This window comes from Falco punctatus, assembly GCF_963210335.1.
Source record: "Falco punctatus genome assembly, chromosome: 9".
Classification (NCBI taxonomy): Eukaryota; Metazoa; Chordata; class Aves; order Falconiformes; family Falconidae; genus Falco; species Falco punctatus.
The window spans coordinates 16,667,606-16,691,464 of NC_137589.1; the positions used below are offsets into that span (position 1 = coordinate 16,667,606).

Sequence of the window (23,859 nt, forward strand, 5' to 3'; positions counted from 1 at the left end):
GTGCTTGCTCAATGGGAGGCATGAGGATGTCCTTACAAGGTGTCAGCAGATGGTTGTGTGTTGAAGGTGTCTCCCTCATAACACCCATGAGAAACAGCTGGCAGAAACCTAAGAGGTTGCCTGCAGGACTCGGATCAACACAATTTCAGTACCTCTGGGCATCTGCAACGGTTGCACAGGGCTGAGACCATGGCACAGGGCACTTGGAAGGCTACAGCTCCTCTGCAGTAATAGCTGGAGTTCAGGCACTACATGCATGGGCACCTCAAACTGCACTAGTCCTCTACGTTTACACACCTGAAGCATTCCTCTGCAAGACAAACTAAAAGCAACTGGAAAAGCTGGTAACTGCAAGAACTCAAGTTATAGCTCTCCTGTCTGCACTGTTACAATTAAGAGTTTAGGGTTCGATGTGTGAGTATCACAATCTGATAACAATTATCAGGAAAATACTAACTTAAAGGGCAGTGACACACCCTCCCTGCTCTGTTTACAAATGTCACGGTCATATGAGATACTAGTCAAACATATCAGCAGACTAAAAATAAACCACAACAGGATATGTTGATAAATATTTATTTCAAAACAGTATAGCCTTTTACATGACTAATGTTAATGTGATTTCAGACTGAGAAGAAAACCACCAATGCTGATTGCATGCCAACTGTGTTCAGAGGATTGAAACAAGTAACTACCATTAGCCCTGGCATTTCATTCTCCTATTAGAAAATGTTACTAGGTATATCAAACTGCCAACAACATTCTTGTGTCTAATACATCAGTGAGTACCAGTGCATGACAACTAAGGCCCACAGGTGTCATCTTGGAAGAGCAGCAGCCATTTGCAAGCAACAGGATTCATCCTTTCAGGACTGCTTGGGCTGCTTTTGTGCACCAGCCAACGGAACCCATATCGCATAGAGGTTAGAAGTCTGCCCAGACCTTTAAGAGGATTCTATTCCCAGTTAGATCACCATCAAAACATTTTCACAATAGCATCTGCCACTGAACCATTGCTAGTTAGTCAGTCCCTGCCTTCAGTGAGAGAGGAAGATGTGACAGCAAAGATGGAATTCTTTTTTAAAACGGCCCAAAAAGCCCCAATATAGATTGCAGCACTTTGTGGCCTACATCATGCTTGTCACAGGGCAGGGAGAAGGAATCTGCATATCATCGCGTGTTGTAATAACTGTGGAAACGTCTCTCTCTTCTTGCTTCCTCTCCACCCTTGTTAAAAGAGTTAAGGTAAGATGGGAAAGCAGCTGCAGCTTTTAGGACATCCCATCCAGGGACCCAGTACAGCAGTGGCAATGCTTCTTCAGTGTGCTCTATAGCCCCATTTGCTCTTTAGTAGCTTTAATGTTTTCTCTGTATCACTTCTCTTAAGTGTTGTGAGTAGCATAAAGAAAATTCATGGACGATCTTGAACAATTTGGATAGTATTGTAATAGGGGCCGCACAACAGACAATGCAGTCAAGGATCTGCTGAAGCAAATGGTTCTGCATTGGGAAAGAGTGAAGAACTGAGAGAAGTGACTTGACTTGGGGAGAGGAATTCACAGCTCCATAAAAGTCTATTGGATGACTATTCTAATGCTTAAAGTAAGCTTTCCATTCTGCACCCCACAACCTCCAGGTGGAAAAGCAGGGCTCTTCTATGGATGAGTTTAACAGGCTAAAAGGTCCATAGGGAGAACACATGAGCCCCAGTAGCATTGGAGTGTGCATTTGGCTCTTTGGTCTCACAGAGATGTCTGGACAGATAGATCCTAATTACCTAGGCAATGAGGAACTTTTCTGGAATTGTTTGTCCATCATGCTCCCAACAATATGGAGAGGGAAAGGGAGATTGTATGGTTGCATATTTCTGTAGTTCCTCAGTGAGGACAGAAGCATATGGTCTGGAAGGCTTGGAGAGAGTTCTCTGAAAAGAGAAAGGAGTGTGTTTCAAATGAGACACCCACCTTCTTCTCTAGGATGATGTACTGGCAATGCCAGAGTGCAATGGGCTGCTCTGCTGGTTCCCTGCAGACAGGAAAGCCTGGGATGAATGTCAGACACTCCATCTCCTCTCTTCTACCTTCTTCCAAACAAGGAAAGGCCCCCAGCGCTGAAGGGGGCTGCTGCTTGTAGCAATAGTCCACACACTATAGTACTTTCATCTATCTGAAGATCCATACAGCATTACTTAGGCTACATGCCCACTACAGCATCTGCCCACTCCTTACACTACAAAGGCCTCCTAGAAACTCTGAGCATAATGGTCCAAAAGTGATTTTCATTCTATGTCAGATTGCAATGATGCCAGCACCATGTCCACCTCCTAAATGCACTCAGCTCAGCAGTTTACCAAACACACTTGGAATTTGAAGGACCAACAAACAGTATCAAAGCTGACAGCCTGAATTTCAGCAAAGATTAAAAGAGTGTTATAGAAAGAAAGTGAAGCTTTTCAACACACATAGTTATTCTACTGTTCTGTCATGCATCTGCCTAAGTTGCATTAATTGCGAATTTTCTCTGTAATTGGCCAATTCCATGAAATAAAACATTTCTGGTGAAAAATAATATATACAGCCCAACACTGCGTGCATCATTCATGCAGAATAGGAAAGCATTTAGTGCAGTGGGAAAGAGTCATCTTATGAATGCTGTGGAACCCAGAAACAGATAAAAGTTACATTCAGTTCCTAAGCATTAAGCAATACATATAAAAAGGAGACCTCCCACCAAGCCAGCAGAAAGCTCAAACTACAGGTAGAGGGCAAGGACAGCTGTGGATATTTAGGCACATAGTATCAAGAACTCTTCCAAGATGTCATTTCAAACATACCCCCCCATAGCAGGAATTTGCCAGGTCCACAAGTATATTTCTCACTCTTGGACAAAACCATCTTCTTTGCAGAGACTGTCTGGCAGGAAGCTGGCAACATGAGTACCAGGACAATTTTGCATCTTCCTAATTTTTTTTATTATTACAGAGTGCTTTCCTTACACAGACTGCATGACAAAAACATGCCTGTACAGTAAAGTAGATTCAATCAAAACCAGCAGCAGAAAACCTTTCAGAAAAAGATGTTCTTCCAAGTGCTTTTTACTAAGCAATTATACAATTTCAGAAATCAACACAACATTGTGAAGTATTACCTCAAGAAATACATGTAGTTTGGCACTCATGCTGTATTTGTATAGAGTACTGCTGACTGCTCATGGACTTTCTGAAACATGCCATAGTGTAAATCTATGCTTCAGTCGTGTTCCATTTCTCTGTATAGGAAACTAAATCAAAGACTTATCATTCTACAGAGCTGAGTATATGGTAACCACTAAGTGGAAACTCATCACATTTGGAAATCCAAGACACTTCCCTTCGTTTCCAAGACATCCTTTATTTGATCCTCGCCAGCCACGGCAAGACAGAGAAAAAAAATAAATATATATATGGTCTGGCTTGTCAGCTAGTCAATAAACCATGCAAAAAAGTCAACCTAATTTTTCCCTTCATTTATTTCCCACAAGTCTCTTTATAACCTTTTCCCTTCCACACACACCAAACACTTGAAAACCACAGGTTTCCCATGCTATTGGATTACTTGGTTTTTTAATGGCCTCTAATCTGAAAATGCTTCATAATAGTCTAATACAAATGAATAGTTTTAGCCAGTCCTCTTCAGTATGTATGCTTATTTTCCTCATATCAATGACATTAATTTAAATAAAAGATGTAATAGAATAGGAAGTAGTATTTCCTAGTAAGGTGTTAAATAAATTATAGAAACATGCAATTACCACAGGTTCATTTTTAATTACATTCTGTATGTGATCATTTTGGACATGCTGGAAGCAGGAATTATTCAATATATAACTTTGTCAAATATATTTATAAATATATCCCAGAGACACTGTCACAAATGTCTACTACAGAATAGAAGCTATCAGTTAAAAGGAAGGTAGTAGATACTAATCCTTGTGGCGGAAGAGCTATTTCAAAATGTGAACACAACCACATCCTCTTTGGTATGTACTTACCAACATTCAATACAGTCTTCCTGAATCGGTAAAAAGTCTGAGACAACAGCTCAGAACAGCATGTAAGTATACACTTCATATTAAAAGGAAGGCTCACTCTGAAAACCAGCTATAATAATTAGACATTAATACTGACAACTATGCCCATGTTCAGCCCTGGAACAGGTTTGCGCGTGCTCAGAGCTTTCAGACTCAGTGCAAAGGCTGGAAGAGGACCACCATCATTTTGGAACAACAAAGTGCAGAAATTAATCATCTAAGCCTCTAGACTTGAGGTCCTAGACTTCAAGTCCCACCTGCCCAAGCACAAGAGAAAAGGAAAGGGAACACACACTAAAAATTTCTTTCAACTCTAGCATTTCACAACTGTAATCTAGCTCCAATACTTTCCAGGGTGGCAGATCCACTTAATCTGAACTACCACATCAGCCCATCCAGCCTCATCATATCTCCAAAACACAAACTCAGTTCTGTCTAGTGAACCTGCAAAACACTTAGCCTATGGACAAGACTGAGCACAACATAAAACTGAATTTACTTTCAATTAATCAACACAAGGAGCAAGAACAAACTGCTTCCAAGCTTCGCACTTTCCATAGTAACAACTTCTGAGCTTACCTGTAGTTGCCATACAGCTTGAAGTCTGCTGCACATTCGTAGCTGTCCTAACATTTCCATTGCAGAGGTAACATGTAGGAGTGCTGTTCTCTTCTTCCTGGGAGCAAACAAATAACAGATGTGATTTGTAGGTATTTATTGAACACACATTTCAGTCATTTAATTAAATACCAGGGGAAAAGCACAGGAAGAAGGGGAAGAAAAACAGTTTTAAATCAGCTTAATAATCTCCATTTGTCCACACCTTTGCATACATAAGAGCATTATAAGGATGCCATGCTGACAGGAAGTGCTGGTCAAATCAATAGAGGGTCTACACATCTACATGGGCAAATGCTCACGGAACTGGGCTGCTTGACCCCAACATTTTTTTGCACTGCTAAAACAGCTGACACTCAAGACTGCAGGGACATGGAAAGCACCTGATCTAATTTAGCCTTAGCCTTGGTAATAGGCCTTTATCACCAGCACAGCAGGAAATAATACAACTTCCACAATTAAGTGAGCAACAAAGCATACTGCTGCTTTTCTTTTTTTTTTTTTAGCAGTTTCTTTATGATAGCATAAGAAGCCCCAAAATGGGTGCTCTTAGCATTTATTATACATAGTTTGTTTTGAGCTTAGGATATTCTTGTGCTAAAAGCAACAAGTCCTGCCCACTGAGGCTGCTGCAGCCCACCAAAGAGCTAGCACAGCAGTGCTTGGCAAGGCCCAACATTGCATTCCAAGGCTGGAACTCGCCACTTGCTAGTCTCTCCAGACTCCCGTGGCATTTCCAAGGCAGCACTACCACCTATTTTGCCTACGTGCAAGTTTAGGAATCCTTTTCCTTCCCTTCTGCAACTGAATTTGCATTTTAAAACATAGTTTATGCTATTTTATTTCTATTCAGCCCAACAGCTCTTCAGCAACATCCCTGCAAACAGTACTGGTAAGGACCATGAGTTCTGCCTCACCTCAGCAGCCTGCCCGAGGCAGCTAGGAGGGGCCAGTGCTGGCTGGAAAGGAGGAAGGAGAAAGCCACCAATCTACATACGCTGCCTGGCCTCCAGCAGTACAGCCATGCCCACAAGGCAGAGGCCACACAGCTACAGCCACAGCACCCTCTACAACACAACACGAACCCTCCTCTCAAAACGCAGCCATTTTATAGCACCAGCCCCGCCTGCGGGGAGGACCCAGCCAATCGTGCCACAGAGCAGGAGAGGCGACGCCCTATGGCTGCAGGGCGGGAGGCCCAGAGCCCGCCCACCGCGGGGTGGCCCTTCCCCGGGCAGCCGCAAAGCCGGGAAATTACCGCCAAAACAGGGATGCGCTTCTCCACAAGTGCGTGAGGGATTAAAATAGCCCGTGCAGTTACTGGAAAAGGGGCACCCCGCCCAAACACACAGGAGATCCTGCTAGGAGCATCTCAACTCCAACCAACACCAACAGGGGGAATAAAATGTATAAAAAGTGGGAGCTGCAAAAATGCGAAGGTCTGGCCTCTGGCAGGTGGGCCCCTGCCCCTCACAGCTGCAGGAGGAGTAGGGAGACCTCAGGAAAAAAACAGCTTTATTTGAGATAAACGGCTGCACCCAAGCTGTGGTGGCGTTGCAGAAAACAGTGGCAAAAAAAGGGGGAATTGAAAGCCTTTGAGGGGCTCTGGAAAGTCCCCCTTCTCTGCAGGCTGGCAGCCAGCCAGTTTCCAGCTAGCCCGCCCTCACACAACCATTCCCTGGCGCCAGAAACACTCAGGAAGGGCAACAGGTGGTGGACTGGGGTTGTGTAGGTACAGAGGTGTGAGATGTCACTGGGCAGAGGAGGGACTCAGAACAACCCTCTTTTCCACAGCCCCCTGGGATGCCTCGGTCCATGCCTACAGCCGATCCTCCCTGCTGGCACTGAGCTGCCCCTCAGAGCATCCTCCCTGCAGGCTGACTGAGATAAAGGCAATGACCAGCCTTCCTCAGTGACTTTCCCATCCCTAAATATGTTTTCCCCATGGAGACTCTCATTCATCTGTCATCCCAGGAGAAGCAACTTTGTGGGCCTCCAACTCCTGCCTGTTAGCTCAAGCCAAAAGGAGTAAGTACAAACTAAGAATAAATACCAATTAACCTGAACCTTTCTTCATATCGTGATCTGAACCAGACGCTATATCTATCTTTAACTTTAGGCTGCTTTGAGATGCACCCTCTATCCACAGCAGGCAAAAATAAGATTCCTTCTTTTGATAAAGTTAATTGTGGGCCTCAACAAGACACGTTTCTTGGCAATACTGTGCTCTTATCTTTAAATGCTGTGAACTCACAAGGGTTTGAAAGGCCATGTATTTTGAATGCCTTCAATACAACAAGGTTTGTGATTAACAAGAATTTAATCCAGGAACCTGCCCACATCCTGCTGGAAAAAGAGGTGTGGTGAAGGTGAGTTACTTCTCACAGTGAGGACAGCTTTTGCAGTGCATGCAAGCATTGAATAGAGGCTGTCCCATAAAACCTAGCCAAAAGCTGCAGGGGAGCACAGCTGAGATTTAGCCGCACAGCGCAGGGGAGAGCAGGGGAGAGCAGGGTAGAAGCCATACACTATCTCCTGTTGAGCTGGTTGAAATCAATAGTGCTTTATATGGGGTTTAGTATCAGAGATACTAAACAGAGTATATACAACAATACAACAGTATGTGCAAATAATAGAACAGAGTTAAAAATTAAGATTTATTTCCCCAAGTATATCAACATTTTCAAAGCTGCTTTGTTTTGATTTTTTCCTTTGTTGGAAGTAGCTGCAATATTTTCTACATTACTTAAAACCACTGTTGAAAGCTCATGTAACAAAACTGTGTTTTTCATTATGCCTGTCAGTAATTATGCAGGCAACACGCATATAGAAAAGAAACTGTACAAACCCGATTTGCTGCAAAAGCCAAGACCTTTCATAAATGCAGCTGTGTACTCCTGTAGAAATATAGGGTATTTTGGGGAAAATATTTTTGGATGTTGAAAACCAGTGACAGGGATACCAAGCAACTCTTGGCAAAAGCTGTGCAAAGCTATACTCTGCCCAGTTCCACATCTCAAGCACTTTCTGCACCATCTAGTCTCACATCAGCTAATCTGGTAGCCAGTATTATTGATATAATCTTCACATACCTTCAGTGTAGACACATAAGTTTTAACAAGCCTGCAGATTAAGTCATAAAATTAAGCCTCTACCATTTTAAAGTTGCATAAATGCCTAAATGCTGTTTAAGTGGTTTACCACTGTGATTTGTTTGTACAGCACAAATCTCATCTCAACGTAGCAGCACAGGAGGCCCAAAGATGTGTCCAGCAATGCCAGCTACAGAATACCAAGGGTCTCTTGGTGTGTAGGACACATATCTTGCTTGTAAAGCCAGGACATTACCCACCCCTGTGTTACGTGGGCATGTGAGGAACTGTTTATATGTCAGTGCACCTGGTTATCAACCGGGTCCTCTGGAATAGAGACTGTTACTAGTTGCCCTAGGTACCTGACTATAAGTGCCACATTCACTAGCATCTACTGCTGCCCCTTGAGAAGTGCAGCAAGGCAAGGAACCTGGGCTGTGTGCATCCCCAGAAACCACCTCCTCAGCTGCCAAGGAGAATGCTCTTCCCACACAGCTAGAAAGGCTCAGAGGACTAATCCCTAATAATTTCAGTTTATTGGCTCTTGCCTGGAAATGGAGAGGAAACAGTGTACACAGAATGGTCAGGGTTGGAAGGCACCTCTGGAGATCATCTAATCCAACACCCTGCTAAAGCAGGTGCACCTACAGCAGGTTGCACAGAGTTGTGTCCAGGCAGGTTTTTAATGTCTCCAGAGAAGGAGACTCCACAACCTCTCTGGGCAGCCTGTTCAGTGCTCTGTCACCCTCAAAGTAAAAGAATTTTTTCCATGTATTCAGAAGGAACTTTCTGTGTTGCACTTTGTCCTGTGCTCTCTCATCCTGTCACTGGGCACTACTGAAGAGAGCCTGGCCCCATCCTCTTGACACTCACCCATAGGATATTTGTATACATGACAGCTGTGAAGAGCTGGCCTAACGATAATAGTTACCTCTGCTTTCTGAGAAAAAAAAAAGCCTACAAATCTATGCTGAAGGAAAGAATGGCAGTTCCATCCCCCAGGAGAGCGGGAATAGATATTTGGTAGCCAAAAACATTGAGGATGAAGTACCATTCCACTTTCTTGGTGAGTCCAACCACCATCTACCTCCTTGCTGTGTCTTGCAAAATGGCTGTTTCCTACGGTGGTAAGGCACTAAGCGTGCGGAGAGAACCATACAGGACAATCGGAATTTACCTCATTCTTACCAAAACTGATCGGAATTACATAACCAATGTTTTTTGAGAACCCTGCTAAATTTAATGCCTAAATCACTCCTTAAGTCCTTCTATTTAGGGTGCTGGCTGGCTGTAAATCTCCAAAGGTACCTAGTCAGTAGGAAATCCTGGCCAAAGTTTAAGCTACCTGAACAGAGTCCCAGGTGCTTGTGTGTATTTTAGGCACATAAAACAACCTTTAAACTCAGTTCATGAGTCCTTTCCTTGAACTGAAGGTTTCTGTTCTTAGGTGAGTCCCATAACCAAAACTGCCATCATAACAAATGCGCAGGCATCTCCTTTCCTGGGTGTGGGTGGTTTTGATGCCTGCACTGGTTATAAGAAGCAATGTCCTGGAGAACATGAAATTTAGGAAGATGAGTAATGTATAAAGTGTGGAGGCAGTGAGAGATGATCCACATATTATGTGCTTTTATTTAATAATTTATAAATAAATATCAGCTTTCCCCAAACTGCCCCTCAGCCTAGCAATTATATGTTGGCTGATTTCTTGTTAGTGCTGTTCTTTTATAATAACAAACTGTTCCCAAAGCCTCACATACAGAGTTAGACAATCAAAGTACTGTGTGCAATTTTCCACTTAATTCATGCAGTTAGCTGCAATTAAAACAATACAATTCAAAGCCTTGTGTGTTTCTCTGAAAAAATACAAAACTTTGGTTGTTACTATTAATATATACAATCTACAAGAAAGAGTGAACAAAGCCCCTTTGTCTTGCCTGTTGTAGTAGAGTAATTTTCTTATACTTTTCCGTAGATGCCCTGGCAGTCATCAATATTTCTTTCAGTCACTGTTCTTCAAAAGACACACACTTTTCATTCAACTGCACAGAAAGAAAAGGAATTCAGTGGGTCAGATTCCCTCGGTGGTCAGATCTACCACCGCTGCTCAAGGAAGAATCTAGGTGAAGGTGCAGGGGTCTCATAAAGAAGAGAATCGAACCTATTTAGAAGGGAAGAGGTCACCATTTTAGGAGGAAGTAATCAAATTTCTGTGCAGCTTTTACTTAAGTATTTCATATTTCTGGAAAAGCAGTGTCTTTATGGCTAGTGATCTCTGCTCACCCACTTAATATAAAAAACATACCAAGTTTTAGTGTCACTATATAGCCATTCCTTTTTTGTTTTATGGGGCTTCACTAGTGAAACCTGGTGACAATATAATTAATATTATACCATTTTTGCATGTGCAAAAGAGAACTGAGGCTGCATCTTGCCCCACAAGAAAGTGATAGGCCATCCTAATAGAGCAGCTGTGACTGTCTCCCATACCACCAAGCTCCCCCAATGCTGGGCAGATTTCCATCAGTCAAGAACACACTCTTGCTGCAGCATCCCTGCTGTCCAGAAGGATGCACTGTGTTTGTCCAAGTCTCATGATGTTTCCAGAGCTTCTATGAGCAAGGTACATGTCAGCACTGTTCTGAGTAGAAGACTATACTCCTGAAGTGCTAGTCTTTGGTATGTTAATTTAGTATCTGCGCTCTAATTGTTGACAGAGGCTTTGATTCAGCCTACTCCTGCAACAGAATAACAAACCACTGATTTGGATCTGTAGTCATTATTATTATCCCACCAATATAAATGAGCATTTCATTTAAGCTCAGTTCCTCAAGAGAGAACTATTGTGCCTACTTTGATAAGATGGTATGAAATTTATCCAAACATTTATCAAACTATGTGAAATCTTATTGGAAGAATATGTTCTGAGATGTTGTGAATAAAGTCCCTGAGGAAAAATTAACACCAAAATGTGTGTCAGAGAGAGAGAGACTCCTGAAGTCTGGTCCAAAGGGAATTCAAAGCTCATCTAGTGCTCACCTTTATTCTTTTATTCCAGTACACAACAGCAGAAAAAAGGGATGGCAAAGTGAAGAGCCAAAATCAGCATTTCTTTTCCAGAAAGGCAGAAGTCCCTGCCAAACCCAGCTCCAATTACAGAAACACTTTCCAGTATTTTCTTTCCTTCCAGTTACTGCAGCTCTACAAAGATGTTATACAGTGATGAATGACAAGGAAGGCAATTCACCAAACAAGGTACTTAATTCCACAGTTATTCTTATTAAAAGAAATGCTAATATCATATTCCTGGCATATGACTTTATGCTTGAAGAATCTTGTAATTTGCATACAATCTGGGTGAAAGAAACCTAGTTGAAAGACCACATCTCCAACTATTGATGAATGTTTCCAGCAAGTCTAACAAAAAAAAAAAACCTCAACCATCTCTGCTTGGCACATGTTTTTTCCAAATGTGTTTTCTTAGCTCACTATAACAGAGATAACACCAGGCAGATAGCAACTGTAGGTGTTCTGTAATAAACATACTTTTCATAAGGCATTTCAGGGCAATTGGATTACTAACAAACTTTTTATAAAGTTAAACTTATCATCAATGTATACCAAGGATCATGTTATTACAGTAAACTATATACAGTAAGGCACTGTCCATGAAATCAAAGAGATATTTCATATCACTTTAATATACTGACATTATCGACTGACCTATAAATACTGATAACATTTTCATTATCATCTACACTTAACCTTCTTTATGCTTTCAAGTGCCCTTATGTCCAATACCTGAAAACATGTAATTCAGTTCCACAGAGTAGCTCCAAAAATCACATCAAGGAAGTTCTTTATTGGTTTCTCTCAATGACTTCCAGATTAAATCTGCTCTTCTATAAACACAGTAAAGGCTTTCTGTAAGTATCTAGTCTAAAAACACACGGTTGAAGTTAGTAGAGCTTTTCAATCCAGCAACAAAGGACCATGCAACTGGAACACAGCTAATAACTCTGCTGATGACACACATACCGGAACAAAAATACCAGTGACGAGACCCTTAGTACCAGAAGAATAAAACCATATTTAAGAACTAAAAGAAGACTACAGAGCACACAAAAGGAATAGGTTTGTATATGAAAGTTTCTACCTTTTACCTACTCACTTTTCAAACATTTGGCTTCATTAAACTCCCAAGTATCAGTGCAAGAATGAGCATAAATGCCAGAATGCCAAGGTAAAGAAAAGGCAGACATTGTAAATCTGTTCACAGTAGTGTTCCAGATTGGTGCTAAAATAAGAGTTATGAGCTACATTCATTTCAAGTAAATATAAGAATATCTATACTCAGTTCAGGCCTTCTTTAGTCATCATCTACTTGGGAAGAAAGGAAGAAATTATAGCTTCTGTAGAACAGCATTCATTTTTCTCAGTGACAGAAAGTGAAAGCGTGAAAACCCTGGCCCTTCTCCAGTTCAAGTCAAGGAGAGTTAACATGTGCAAATCCCTGAGGGTGAGGTCTATCCAGCCTAACATGGCTGCACTTACCCACAGTGTAAGCTCCCAGATCAAAAGCAGCTGCCTCAAGCCTCTGGAAGAAGAAAGGTTTCACAACAAAATATTCTTCCAAATAGAGGTTGGGTGCACAAACTTACCATTTCTCTTTGTAACAAAAGCTTTCTTCCTTAAAAGCTGCTAGAAGACATGATCTATACCAGTCCCACCAGAAGAGCAATAGAAACTTACAGTGACCTTTCAGACCCATGCATCTTGAATAGTTTCTGTTATGAATGGTTAAGCATTCTCCAGGCCTCCTAGAACAGGGAAACAAAGAAGAGAACTTTTTTTTTTTTACTCCAGAACCTCAGCATTTCCATCTAGCTTTCTATTCAAGTATTCCTACCCTTGGTTATTGATACGAAACAAACCCATGGATGTGCTGAATAATATGAAATCATCAGCTAGTAAAATTAAACTAAGCTAGACAACGTTGCTATATTGAACAAAATAGATTCTTCCCTCAAACAGCAATGACAAGAGGAGACAGAAAAGCAAGAGGCGAAAGAAAAGTGGCAGATGTGTGGTGACACAGACCTTCAGCTGGGGAGGCAAATGGGCAGGCCTTGGCAGTTGTATAAATTCTGTGGTTTGGTCCTGGACTTTGTGGCTTCAGCCTCAGGTCCCAGTTCCTTACCACAAACCACCAGAGACCTCTCTGAGTAAATGCAAGGCCAGCTCCTTCTCAGCAGGCTCCATCAAATCTCAGTATCATTTATGCAAAAGGCCTCCAGCTTAAGCATCCTGCCATAAGCACGGTTATTCACCACTGCAATATGTAGGCACGAATTGGCTTGAGCGTAAGACCTGTTCAAGCCTGACGACTGGAGAAAATCCCCTGACTACCTCCCATCCATGCAGGCTGCCAGTCTTCCTGGACAGCCCCTTGAGAACATAATTCAGCTGCCTTCTCTCAATCAATTGACACGGAGCACTGCAGATTACTTAATATGGCTGTATTCCAGAAACATCCTGGAGACCTTAATCATGGTCCTCAGCAATGCTCAGCTAGGCACTTTGCATGCACTGGGCAAAAGGCAGCCTCTGCACATCAGGGCTACCCTAAGGAAGGCCTGTCCACTTGCAGCAGTACCTGCAGAGCACCAGCTTTTGAACCACTCCATGCTTTAGGATGCCATTCCCAACATTTGAACATAGCTAACAGCCTCTGTTTCTGAACACTGGGAATGAGGCAAACCTGCATGAGCAGCAGTGCTCAAAGCCACCCAACCTATTGACACTAGAGCTAGACAGATGAAAGCCACATGCGGGGCAGCCCCTGCTTTGCATTTTGGTGCAGATGTACACAGAGAAAGGAGTGAGGGCAGAGCTGAGACAGTGGGAAGCTTGTAGAGAAGGAGGGTGTCTGTTACTTGAAACCACTCTAAAGCACATTACAAATCTGTTAAATCATTGTGGCTTACCCTGTATTTCAGAGTAAATTAGTAACTTTTCAGAGGGAGTGAAGAAACTACCATTCCACTTTTAAATAATGAAAATGCTAAAAAACCTACACTTAACAGCTCTAAAACTGCAGCAAGTCACCCACCAACACCCACTCCTCTTGTCAGCAGGCTTTTTTCAGCTTTGCCTATTATTTGTGTCAAGCCAGAGATGTTTAATGTTTGGTGTGCTTATCTGCGCAACTTTAAGAAGCCCCAATGTTACAGTATGTACCTGTGCCACTGACCTCTTTCCCCACAGTATTTTTATCTAAATAAGTAACAAACACAGAGTTTCCAAAATCATTTGGATTCACTGGCTCTGATTGCATAGCTGTAAAAAATCTGCTTTAAGATTAACATCCAATTTTATTCATGCCTGAGGCTTCACCACAGCATCTATTTTTGTAAGATTAACAGCAAGATCCCAGTTCTCCAGAAATGTAAAGAGTAACAGCCAAGTGTAAAAGGAAGATGATGTTTCCTAACCTGCCCTGCTCACATCCAGGAAGGTACATTTTCCTAGCCCTTTCCATGGTGGGTGTAATTTCTATTTGCATTTTTGCACCCACAACATGCAGCATGTGTATTAGTCCTTCTGCCTCCCATTAGCTGAAATGCATTTCTGATGAAACTGTGGGTGCCAAAAAATACTAACACAAATCTCACATGTGCAAATTGTCCTCTGAAAGACAGCTTTTACTCTGGAGGAGTTAAGAAACAGCCATCTTCCTGTACCTTGCACAACAGCATTTTGAATCATCTAACTTTAAAATACTTCAAGTATAGAAAATGAGCACTTGATATTTCAGCTAATCCATTTGAAATGAATATATATGAAAACACTTCTTTTTGAACATGGCAATTGGAAGACAAATTGAGGGCCATTTTTAACCTAAACAGCAGAAGAAAATTTGCTTTAAATAGTGCCTTTGGTATCTGTCAATTAGAGCTATTGCATTGCTGTCAACTTGCACTCCTTCTTTAGTTCCAGCTTTGCTTCATTCTACACAGATCCGTACAAATCAATTGTCTCTTGCAAACATGCACTAACCACTGGAAAGTGAAATTAATAAAGTGCGAGAAAAGCTGATTCATAAAGCTGACACTCCTGTGCCCAACAACTCTGGGTTTATCCCCTCCAGCTAGCTGTTTGAGATAGGCAGGCAAAGTGGTAAAAGATTATCAAATTGCAACTGTCATTCCTGACAAAATGCATCTCAATGCTGGAAGGAATTTTAGGTTTTAAGCTAAAACACCACCCCAAAGGGTTCCTCAGAGCCTGTCAATATCTGTACCTTGGATGGAAAGCTACCACTGAGCGCAGTGTGTCCAACATATAGAACCTGCCACAAAATGAAGTTCTTCATAAGAAAGCTCATCTCAGTCTTGGTTGGTAACAATAACAAGGAGACAAGATGAGACCATCAGTCTCAATTGTGAAGACAATGTTTTCCTCCCATATTATTCTGTCTGTCATGTTCCCTTCAGGTTCCAAAGGAATCCCTGTCTCATACATCATTATTTCCCACAAAGCTTGAAAGCCTTCAGGGGGGGTTTCTTCCTGCCCACTGTACCAGCCTTGATGTCTGAGTACCTTCAGAACAGTGACAGAGGCCTCTGCCAGCAATAAAGGGGAACATCTGCATACCAATTAAACTGCTGAGCTCTGAAGAGTTAAAAAAAAAGGGGGGGGTGGGTAAGCCTTGAAAGTAAATCTGAGCCAAGTTCTAATTAATGCCCTAGGCCCCGATTCACCACAGCACTTAGGCATGTAGTTAACTTTAAGCATGTATTTAGTTCCATTGAAGTCAAAAGACAGCATCGAAGAGGCAAACTACATTAGCACAATTTAATACTCTTTGGGCTAATTAATCAACCATAAAAATTAACTATGAGAACTGTATTCCTTATTTCCCTTGCTGTGACATTTCCAGATAAAAATACTTGGATGTGGATGGAATAAGCAAAAAGCACTACCTTGTTTGGCTGTCATGGGCTGCTCAGTTCTACAGCTATGAAGGCCAGTCTCTAAGGAGCAGCTAAAGGAAATGAGCTCTCTGCCCATCACAGCCTAATGTCTGTATCTTCTATGTGGTGGCAGCAAGAACGCACAAAAAGCACAGCCCTTGTCCTGAGGAGCAGTAATCTAAGAAACAAAAAGAACTGGCAACAGATGAGCAAAGCCGTCAGGAAATGGATGGCACATCAAACACATATTTCCTTTTCTCTATAAAGAGGCATTTGTTCACTGCAGTGCATCAGTGTTAGTTGTGATGGGAGGTGGCAAGGAAGGGCAGCAAATGGGGCTGGGTAAGTGAGGTAGGCTGAGAGCAGATGTGAGTTTGGAGACAGAACTGGTGAGGTTACCAAGAGAGGCACTGCCAGGCAGAGTGGGGGAGAGGAGCAGTGCTGATGGCTAAAGGGTAAGCAGACTAGAGCCTGGCCAAGCCCCAAATATAGGCAAGGGCTAAACTCTCCTTAATTGCAGTGGAGCAGGACTGACCCTGTAAAAAAAGCCCAAAGTGCAATCTCCGCAAATAGCTGAATAGTCCCAGATATATCCAAACTTCTCCATTTGGTAAGCACAGCGTGGTGAATGGCTGCCAAAACTGCACCAAGAATGTGCAGGCTAGATTTGGCCTGAACATGGTTTCCAAGGGCCCAATATGACTGATTTTTGAGCTCCTGTTGACTTCAGAAAGGCAACTGTACAATAACCATCCTGTAAATCAGGACAGAAGGAGAAAAGCTGGCTGGTAAGGGTCTTCTGACTAGGATTTCTGCAAAAATGAAACCACAGAAAGTTTGCCAAAGTACCATTAATGCTGTACGTGGACTTATAAAAGCTAGGAAATCAAGAGCAGGGGACATAAACTCCTGGCTGATAATACTTCTTTATCTCATCCATTATGAAAACAAAAAAAGAACAAAAACAACCCCCAAAAAATTAGAACGCCAGGAGCATAAAAGAAAGTACCAGCGCAGCTTTTCAGATTAACTTTGAATTTCCTTGCTTTCATTGGTTTAAGAGCTCTATTGTTACTCTCTTGTTTTTTTTAATTGCAGATACTAAAAATTCTTTTATCTTTCCAAGTCCTTATAGTCTGTTATATAAATACGTAATTAAAGCCTCTTTCAACTGGGTATAATTTACTTTATAGTTTACAACAGCTGCACTAGAGCTATTACAGTTTATCATTTAAAAGCCTAATTAGGGGCTTCTTAATTAGTGGATCCTTCAGTCACTAGACTGTGACTGTGTAAAAGACACTTGGCAGCTATCATGTTACAAATCTGCATTAAATGTTTGTGTGAAAACAGGGTGTGTACAAGTCCAAAAAGACATTCATTGTCCCTGCAGGTCAGCTCATCCGAAGGTACAAACCTTCACGCTACTTCTATGCTCTCCTGTCTTAAGTGCACAGCTGGTCTGCACACAGCCTTTCCCTCCCGCACATGTTGGGAAACGTCAGCACATCCTGAGACAAGCCCCCAGCCTAGCTGAGCTGACCTGCTATGATAGTCTGCTCTGATGTGACCATTCTTGTGCTCATACACAACCAACAGAGAGGATGGGACTGTGAGCACTGACTGCTCAGGCTGGCTCTCACACAGCTTACAAACACTCCAGCAAACACAGCTCCTCACTGCTGCCGCTCTCTCGCTCAGGAGCTGTGCACCATGCTGGATTCAGTGGGCAGTTCCTCTGTGGTGTTGAGAGTACTTGTATCACTAGAAGGGAAAACAGGGGAGCCAGTTACTGCCTCTCATTTATAGCCACCAACACGTATTTCTCATCAATCGCCAGCAAATTAGCAGTCAGTCACTGAAATTTTAAGTGCAACATTTGCCCAGAGGAAGGACTGTAACTCCTTCACCCTTCCCCGCTGAGTGGCATGGTGCAGGGGAGCAGCTGGTGGAGCCCTAGCTACTCTTACAGAAATCACTCACTGGAACGAGCCTCATACCAGCTCAGGGCTCACAGGACCCACTGCTCAGTGAGCAAAGAGCTTGTCTAAACCATACCCTGGAGGACTGGTAGAGTTAAGTTTTCACCTGCTTGTAACACAGCAGCTGTGTTACAGAGGGTCAGATTTGGGGCCTGCCAGTATTTGGGATCACTGCTTTAAACAATACAGTGACAAAATCGTGAGGTTTTATTGACTGCAGGATAATATAAATCAGCTATTGAAAACCTGTATCATTAGCGCTATTGCTTTCCAGTGGTGGATAGCTGCAGTAATGGATTGGCCTCTCCATCTCATCCTCCCACTGGAAAGCAACATATACAGGACTGATCAATAACCTGATCTGTTACTTGTAGACATGTCAGGTGCAAATATCTCCCTTTCTCAAAGGCTTTAAAGACCAGGTATTTTCGCAAAATTTTAGGCCAGGCAAGAAATTGCTTTGGATAAATTGTCATTATGGTGAACAGCATAACCAGATCTACCCACATTGTTACAAGGAAGTTTTAAATAGACAGGAAATAACTTTATTATATGCATGTAGTACTTTGTGGGGTCAACAGCTCAAGATGTTCCTTTTCAACAGGATACATTTCCATTTGAAAAGCATTTTCTGTAATATCCACTAACTAGATTATTTTGCATGGGGTTTGCCACTAATTTCTATAGCTGAAACCTTAAAATACCTTCAAAATCAATACCAAAATCTACTGCCATTACTAGGGCCAGGATTTCATCCTATTATGTCACAACATATTACTCACTTAGTTTAGTGTTGCCAATCTGAAGCCAATGGAAACCCTACAGGTCGCAGCCTTGTTTCCTCACGGGTCAGCAGAGAAGTGTTTAAGGGCCTTCCCTAGATAAGTATAGCATCACTTTTACTCTATCAGTATGATTAAAGCATGTACATGTGTTTCTTCCCTTCACCCCACTTTCTGTCACTTGCAGAGGGGATATATTCAAGAAGATTATAAAGCAGGTCAGAGGGAGCTGAAGCACAATTATTTCACAGTTATTATGTTACACTCTCCAAGGATGTCCATGGACATACAAAGAAGCGGATGTACGCTGAGTCCTGGCTGTACACCAAATCCTGCTGTGGCACTGACATCAAGGCAGTCTTTTTGGGGGAGAACAGACAAACACTAGCCAGGGCTTTCTGAAAGCCAAGCTGTCACCTTCTGAAAACCCTTGTGGTAAGCCACCTATGGACTCAACTGAGAACTTCCCAGGGGCATCATATTTCTTTGAGCTGACCTTCCTAGAAAACTTTTCACTCCAAATTCCTGCAAATCCTTGCACCCTAGATCAAACATCCTTTTAAACAGGTCCTTGCCGTAACACTTACATCGCGTGGCCCACATGGCACTAGTGCCTACGTGTTTCAGTAAGATCAGTGACATCCAAAGTGATGCCATGGAAATTATTTTACCTGATTGAATTTTGCATTGACTTCTGTGACACAAGAGCAGGGGTGGCCTTTCAGAAGAGTAACGGAGGTGCTGGGTTCAGGCAGCTACAACCGTAAAGTGGAAGTGAAGGATGAAGACAGAGGAGAAAACAACATCATGCCAATATGCTTTATTTTCAATTACCTTCCACCCAATTTGCCTGCTGGCCCCAAGCAAGTATCATGAACCTCCTTGTCTTTGCAGCAGGGCAGACACGCTGCACCCCAGCATGGAAAATGCTAAGAAAGCAGAGCAGCAGAGCAGCCAGTGGCTCAGCAAGGCCAAGGACCCTCTGGAGCACAGGGCCTGAGAAGCCAGGCAAATGTGGCACCACCATGGCTCCCAGCAGGACAGCTCACCACCTCAGCTCCCTCAGCACTGGGCACCATGATGAAGAATCCCAGCACCTGCGCTCAGCCCACCATCGACCCAACTGTACGGGATGGCAGCTGACCCTCTCCAACCCTGGGGCTGCTGCCTGAACCTTTGGGTTCAGAAGAAAGAAATGGATCCCTTTGGCAATCAAGAGACCTCTCTATATGGGGGCAGTATCATGGATTATCGTTTTGTGTAGTTCTCTGCTGTTCTCCTCCCCGCTAAACCCCCCCCCCCCCCCCTTTTTTTAATAAATGAAAACACATCAGAAGAGCTCAGCATCTTCTTTCAAAACTTCTCTAGTTCACTAACTTGTTCCAACCTCCATCACAGCTCTTTCCTTGTCAGCAACTGTACCACTGTGCTATACCTCTACCCACGCACAAATGCACTGGTTGAAGGTATGAACTGGAATCTCTCCGTTAAAGGAACAAGCAGGCATCCCAGAGACTGACACAGCTGCTATTTGCATGTAAAAGAGGAAAAAAAGGTGCATGACTGAGCCCAAATTAGCATGAGCAAAGCCTCTCATCGCATTTGCAAACTACAGCTTGCACAGTGGTGCTAATAGAGGTGCACACTTTCCTCACAAAGAAAGATTTCTATCTCAGCTATAAGGAAATGTGGCTAACAGTGGTTCTCAGAATTTAGCATCACATGAACTTTTAAATCCCTGTTTTCATAAAATTTAGAGTGCTAGAAAAAGAGAAACACAGTGGTTGCAGGGTGAGCTGGATATGCCCGGGTTTAATTTCATCTCCACTTCCAGCTTGATTCCTGAAGCTGGCTACCTCAGCGAAAGACATGTTTTTCTAAGCCTCTATCACTTCTGTACCCCTAGATTTTTGAAGGCCCAGAAATATTCACAGTGCTTAGTGCATTTAAAATGAAAACCAGAAAAAGCAGGGCAAACGCAGATCTAACGCTCCGTGTCTTATTTCCATCTTTTGAGAAACAAGGACTGTTAGCCTCTTTTCCACCATCAGCTCTTTCAAAAGGATGCTGTGGGGATTCATTTATGTCTGCAAAGTCTTGCTGAAGACACACACTACATAAACTATAAGTCTTCCAGATTTTAACTCTTTCTCTGGCTACACACATACCTAAGCACCCATGCCTGTGCACATACCTACTGAGTCACAAAAAGAAGATTAGATGTCTCAGTAGACTATTTGAGCAGTGTGATTTTATTAAGAACTGTCCCCCAAACCAAACTGCATTTTGAGGTCTTGTTGCACAGAAGTTATAGACTCTGTTTACTTTATCATCATACTTTCATGGAAGCTGTTGGAACGATTCAGTGCCTCTTCTATTTCCTCAGTAGGTTTAGCTCATCTGAGAGACTAGAAAGAACAGTAAATGCAGACATTAATGGTAATAAAAATCAAAGCTAAGCCCTACACGAAGAGAAACAAATTCCAAAATGAAAAATTCGATTACACAGTACCTGTCTCCTGTCTTGACTTCCTCATTATACGTAGAAATTAACCCTGTCATTAAGTACTTTGATCAGGCTGTACATAAACAGCTTATAAAGGCATGAAATTTGCCACAGCAAGCAGGCAAATGAACAAGGGGAGAAATACTGACATTTGGGGCTGCTGTCAGACATCAAGTGCTCCTACTCCCTCAGGGCCAAACTGCTAGAGTAAATGGGGTTACTCCAAGGATTAATTGCACCCTCCTGGATTGCACTATTTCCAGAAAGTTTCAGTAATAATATCTAAGAGGCTATCATTTGGAGATCAGCAGCATCTTTTTAAGATATTTGAGAGATTTTATAATTTGGGCCGTTGCAACTGTTCTTAGGCTAAAACTCAGTATTCCCAGCCCATGACTAAGCTGAAGCAGTATCCCCTTTTTAAAGTGTTCCAAGATCAAAAGAGGAAAAGCACTATTTAATTAGGAAAAGTTACAATCTATCTACTCAGAATGAAGGCATCGGAGGAGAGGTGCCTGTGGTCAAATTGGTCCAGGTTTGCATTGCTCAGAAATGAGGTATGGCACCGTTTCACATACTCCAACTGCAAACATTCATCACTTAAATTTGAAGAATTTCCATGCACTAACACATATTATAAGCAAGATTTCTGAGCAACTGAGAGGTTTTTTCTGGTTTGTTTGTTTGTCAGGATTTTGGAGAAGTTGCTTTCTTCTGGGATGCATTTAACGCAATGGAACTTTACTTTCTTGTGATGCTATCTGAATTCCTTGCCCATATAGACTGCTACACAATCAGAGGTGGTCAGGCCAATGGGGCCTCTTCCCAGCTCTGCCCCTGCCCTGCCATGAGTCCCTTGCCATCTCTGAGCCCTGTTTTCAAGCAGCTATGTTTCCTGTTGGCTCTTCCCACCTCTTTGCTCAGGAGACCCTCAGCATGGAAATGGACTGAGGGTGGCCCAGTACAACATCCGCCCCTGAGCACTGCCTGAGGACACTCCATTTTGTTTAGAAAGTGCAGTTCAGAAGCTTGCTTCTTTCTGCTTTCCTAGGTTAGTTGCAATGGGGTTTCTGGTAATTTGCCAGGTACAGTCGGCACAGATGTAAAGGAGTAATCTTGACCCAAGAGAGGCAAAGGCAGGTTCCCACTGTCTTCAAGACGGCTAAGATTTTACCTTTAACATCCTAATAAAAGCTTGGAAAAACACTAAGCAACGCCACAGATTATTTGTTTCTGTATGTATTGCTAAACATATTGCAGAACAGACATTTTATTATTCCTAGAAGCACTAAAGCCCAGTATTTCCTCCGCTTCTCGCAATCCATTCTTTTATCCCATTGCTACAATTAGCTCCAGGACATTATAGCAAGACATTGTTCAAAACGGCTATCACCACAATTCAGACAAACTCAGCCCTAGACCAAAACAGCTCAGCCAGAATATCACAGGCATTGTCAAGCTTCCCAGCATACTGCTCTCACTCCATAAAACTGCGTAACTGTTCTTACTCATGCTCCACATACCCGTTGTGTGCCCACAAAAATGGTGCTTTCTGGATCCACAAAAACACTCTTTTCTGTACAGTCATGCAAATAATGTAACCGCGCCACACCGATATGGGTATACACTAGGCAAATAATACTATAGATTTGAGTAGACTTGGAGGCTTTGACCTTAGCTACAGAGGGGGTGAACACTTTGAGGTAAAGGTCTGTAAAGGTGAGAGGATGAGCAGTCACTCACCAGCCAGGCAGAGAGCAAGGGCTCGTAGGCGATGGGCAGCAGGGAGAAAAGGCGCTCACAGAAGGCAGTTTGCAGAGGATGGAGTCAGTTGGCGGCAGCATTTTCACATCTGGCTGTAATGAACCAGACCAAGCTCTTTCAGCACATGTGTAGTCCCTAGTAATAAAGCAAATCAGACATTTCTTTTGAATTTGCAATTCCTGTTCCAATTCATGTACTTAAGTATTGCTGGGTATTTTAGCTACACTAAAAGTTGCAGTAAGAGTGTACCTGAAATTCCTAGCAAACCTAGAAGTGCCTAACGATAGAGGCTGCAAATGCACATTATATATACCAACTACTATATCATTAACATTTGACACTTTTACAGTATGTCAGCTTCCCTTCTAAAAATAATTCACTATTAATAGCAAATTTACGTAACTAGCAGCATGCCAGGGATTTCTCACAGATACCACCCCATCCCTGAAGAATCCCCAGATTCAGCAAGGCAGTCAAATCTCATCTGCAAAGTCTTCCAGTGATTACTCTCTTTCATTCACCTCTTCAGTGTTCTGGAGTTTGTTCTTGCTCCTGCAGAACCAAATCCATCCTTCCTGGTGAGCTGCAGTATGCAGAGCAGATTAAGGGCTCTAGTCCCGACCGAGCAAGAAGTTTTCAGGCATGTCTTACCTTTAAGTGTATGTGTTGCTCCAGTAACCAATGGCACCACCTAAATGTACAGTCAAGCAGGTTGTTAAACACCTCTCTGTACAGCTGGTGCCATGAACTGGGAAAAATCCCTGGCACAGCTTTGGTGCTGCTCTAGAATATTTCACAAGTAATGTACATTGGCACTGAAATGTATCACTCAGGAGAAGCGTAAACAAGAGGAGCAGAAGCAGCTACAGCAGTACTGCTTTTCAAAACACACTTGATGGCTGTTGGGAGTCAAGGTCTGAGCTTTGGTTTAGGTTTAAAACTGAACTTGGGAAGGAAGGCAAGTGCTCAGGGACCCAAAGGAGTCACAGAGGGTATGTGAAGAAGCCAACCTATCTAAACAACTTTCAAAGAATGGTAAAAATTGAAGTAAAGATAAACAAAGTTTTATTA

General features: G+C 42.6%; 1 protein-coding gene across 1 annotated transcript in view; it reads right to left on the reverse strand.

The window, feature by feature from the left end:
* Positions 1 to 23,859, reverse strand: part of RTKN2 (rhotekin 2) — a 201,605-nt gene that overhangs the window by 131,076 nt on the left and 46,670 nt on the right. Inside the window, 3 exon segments of the mRNA XM_080402759.1 lie at positions 4,648 to 4,744; positions 12,440 to 12,598; positions 22,768 to 22,923. Coding sequence (XP_080258885.1) covers positions 4,648 to 4,744; positions 12,440 to 12,598; positions 22,768 to 22,923 — 412 coding nt within the window.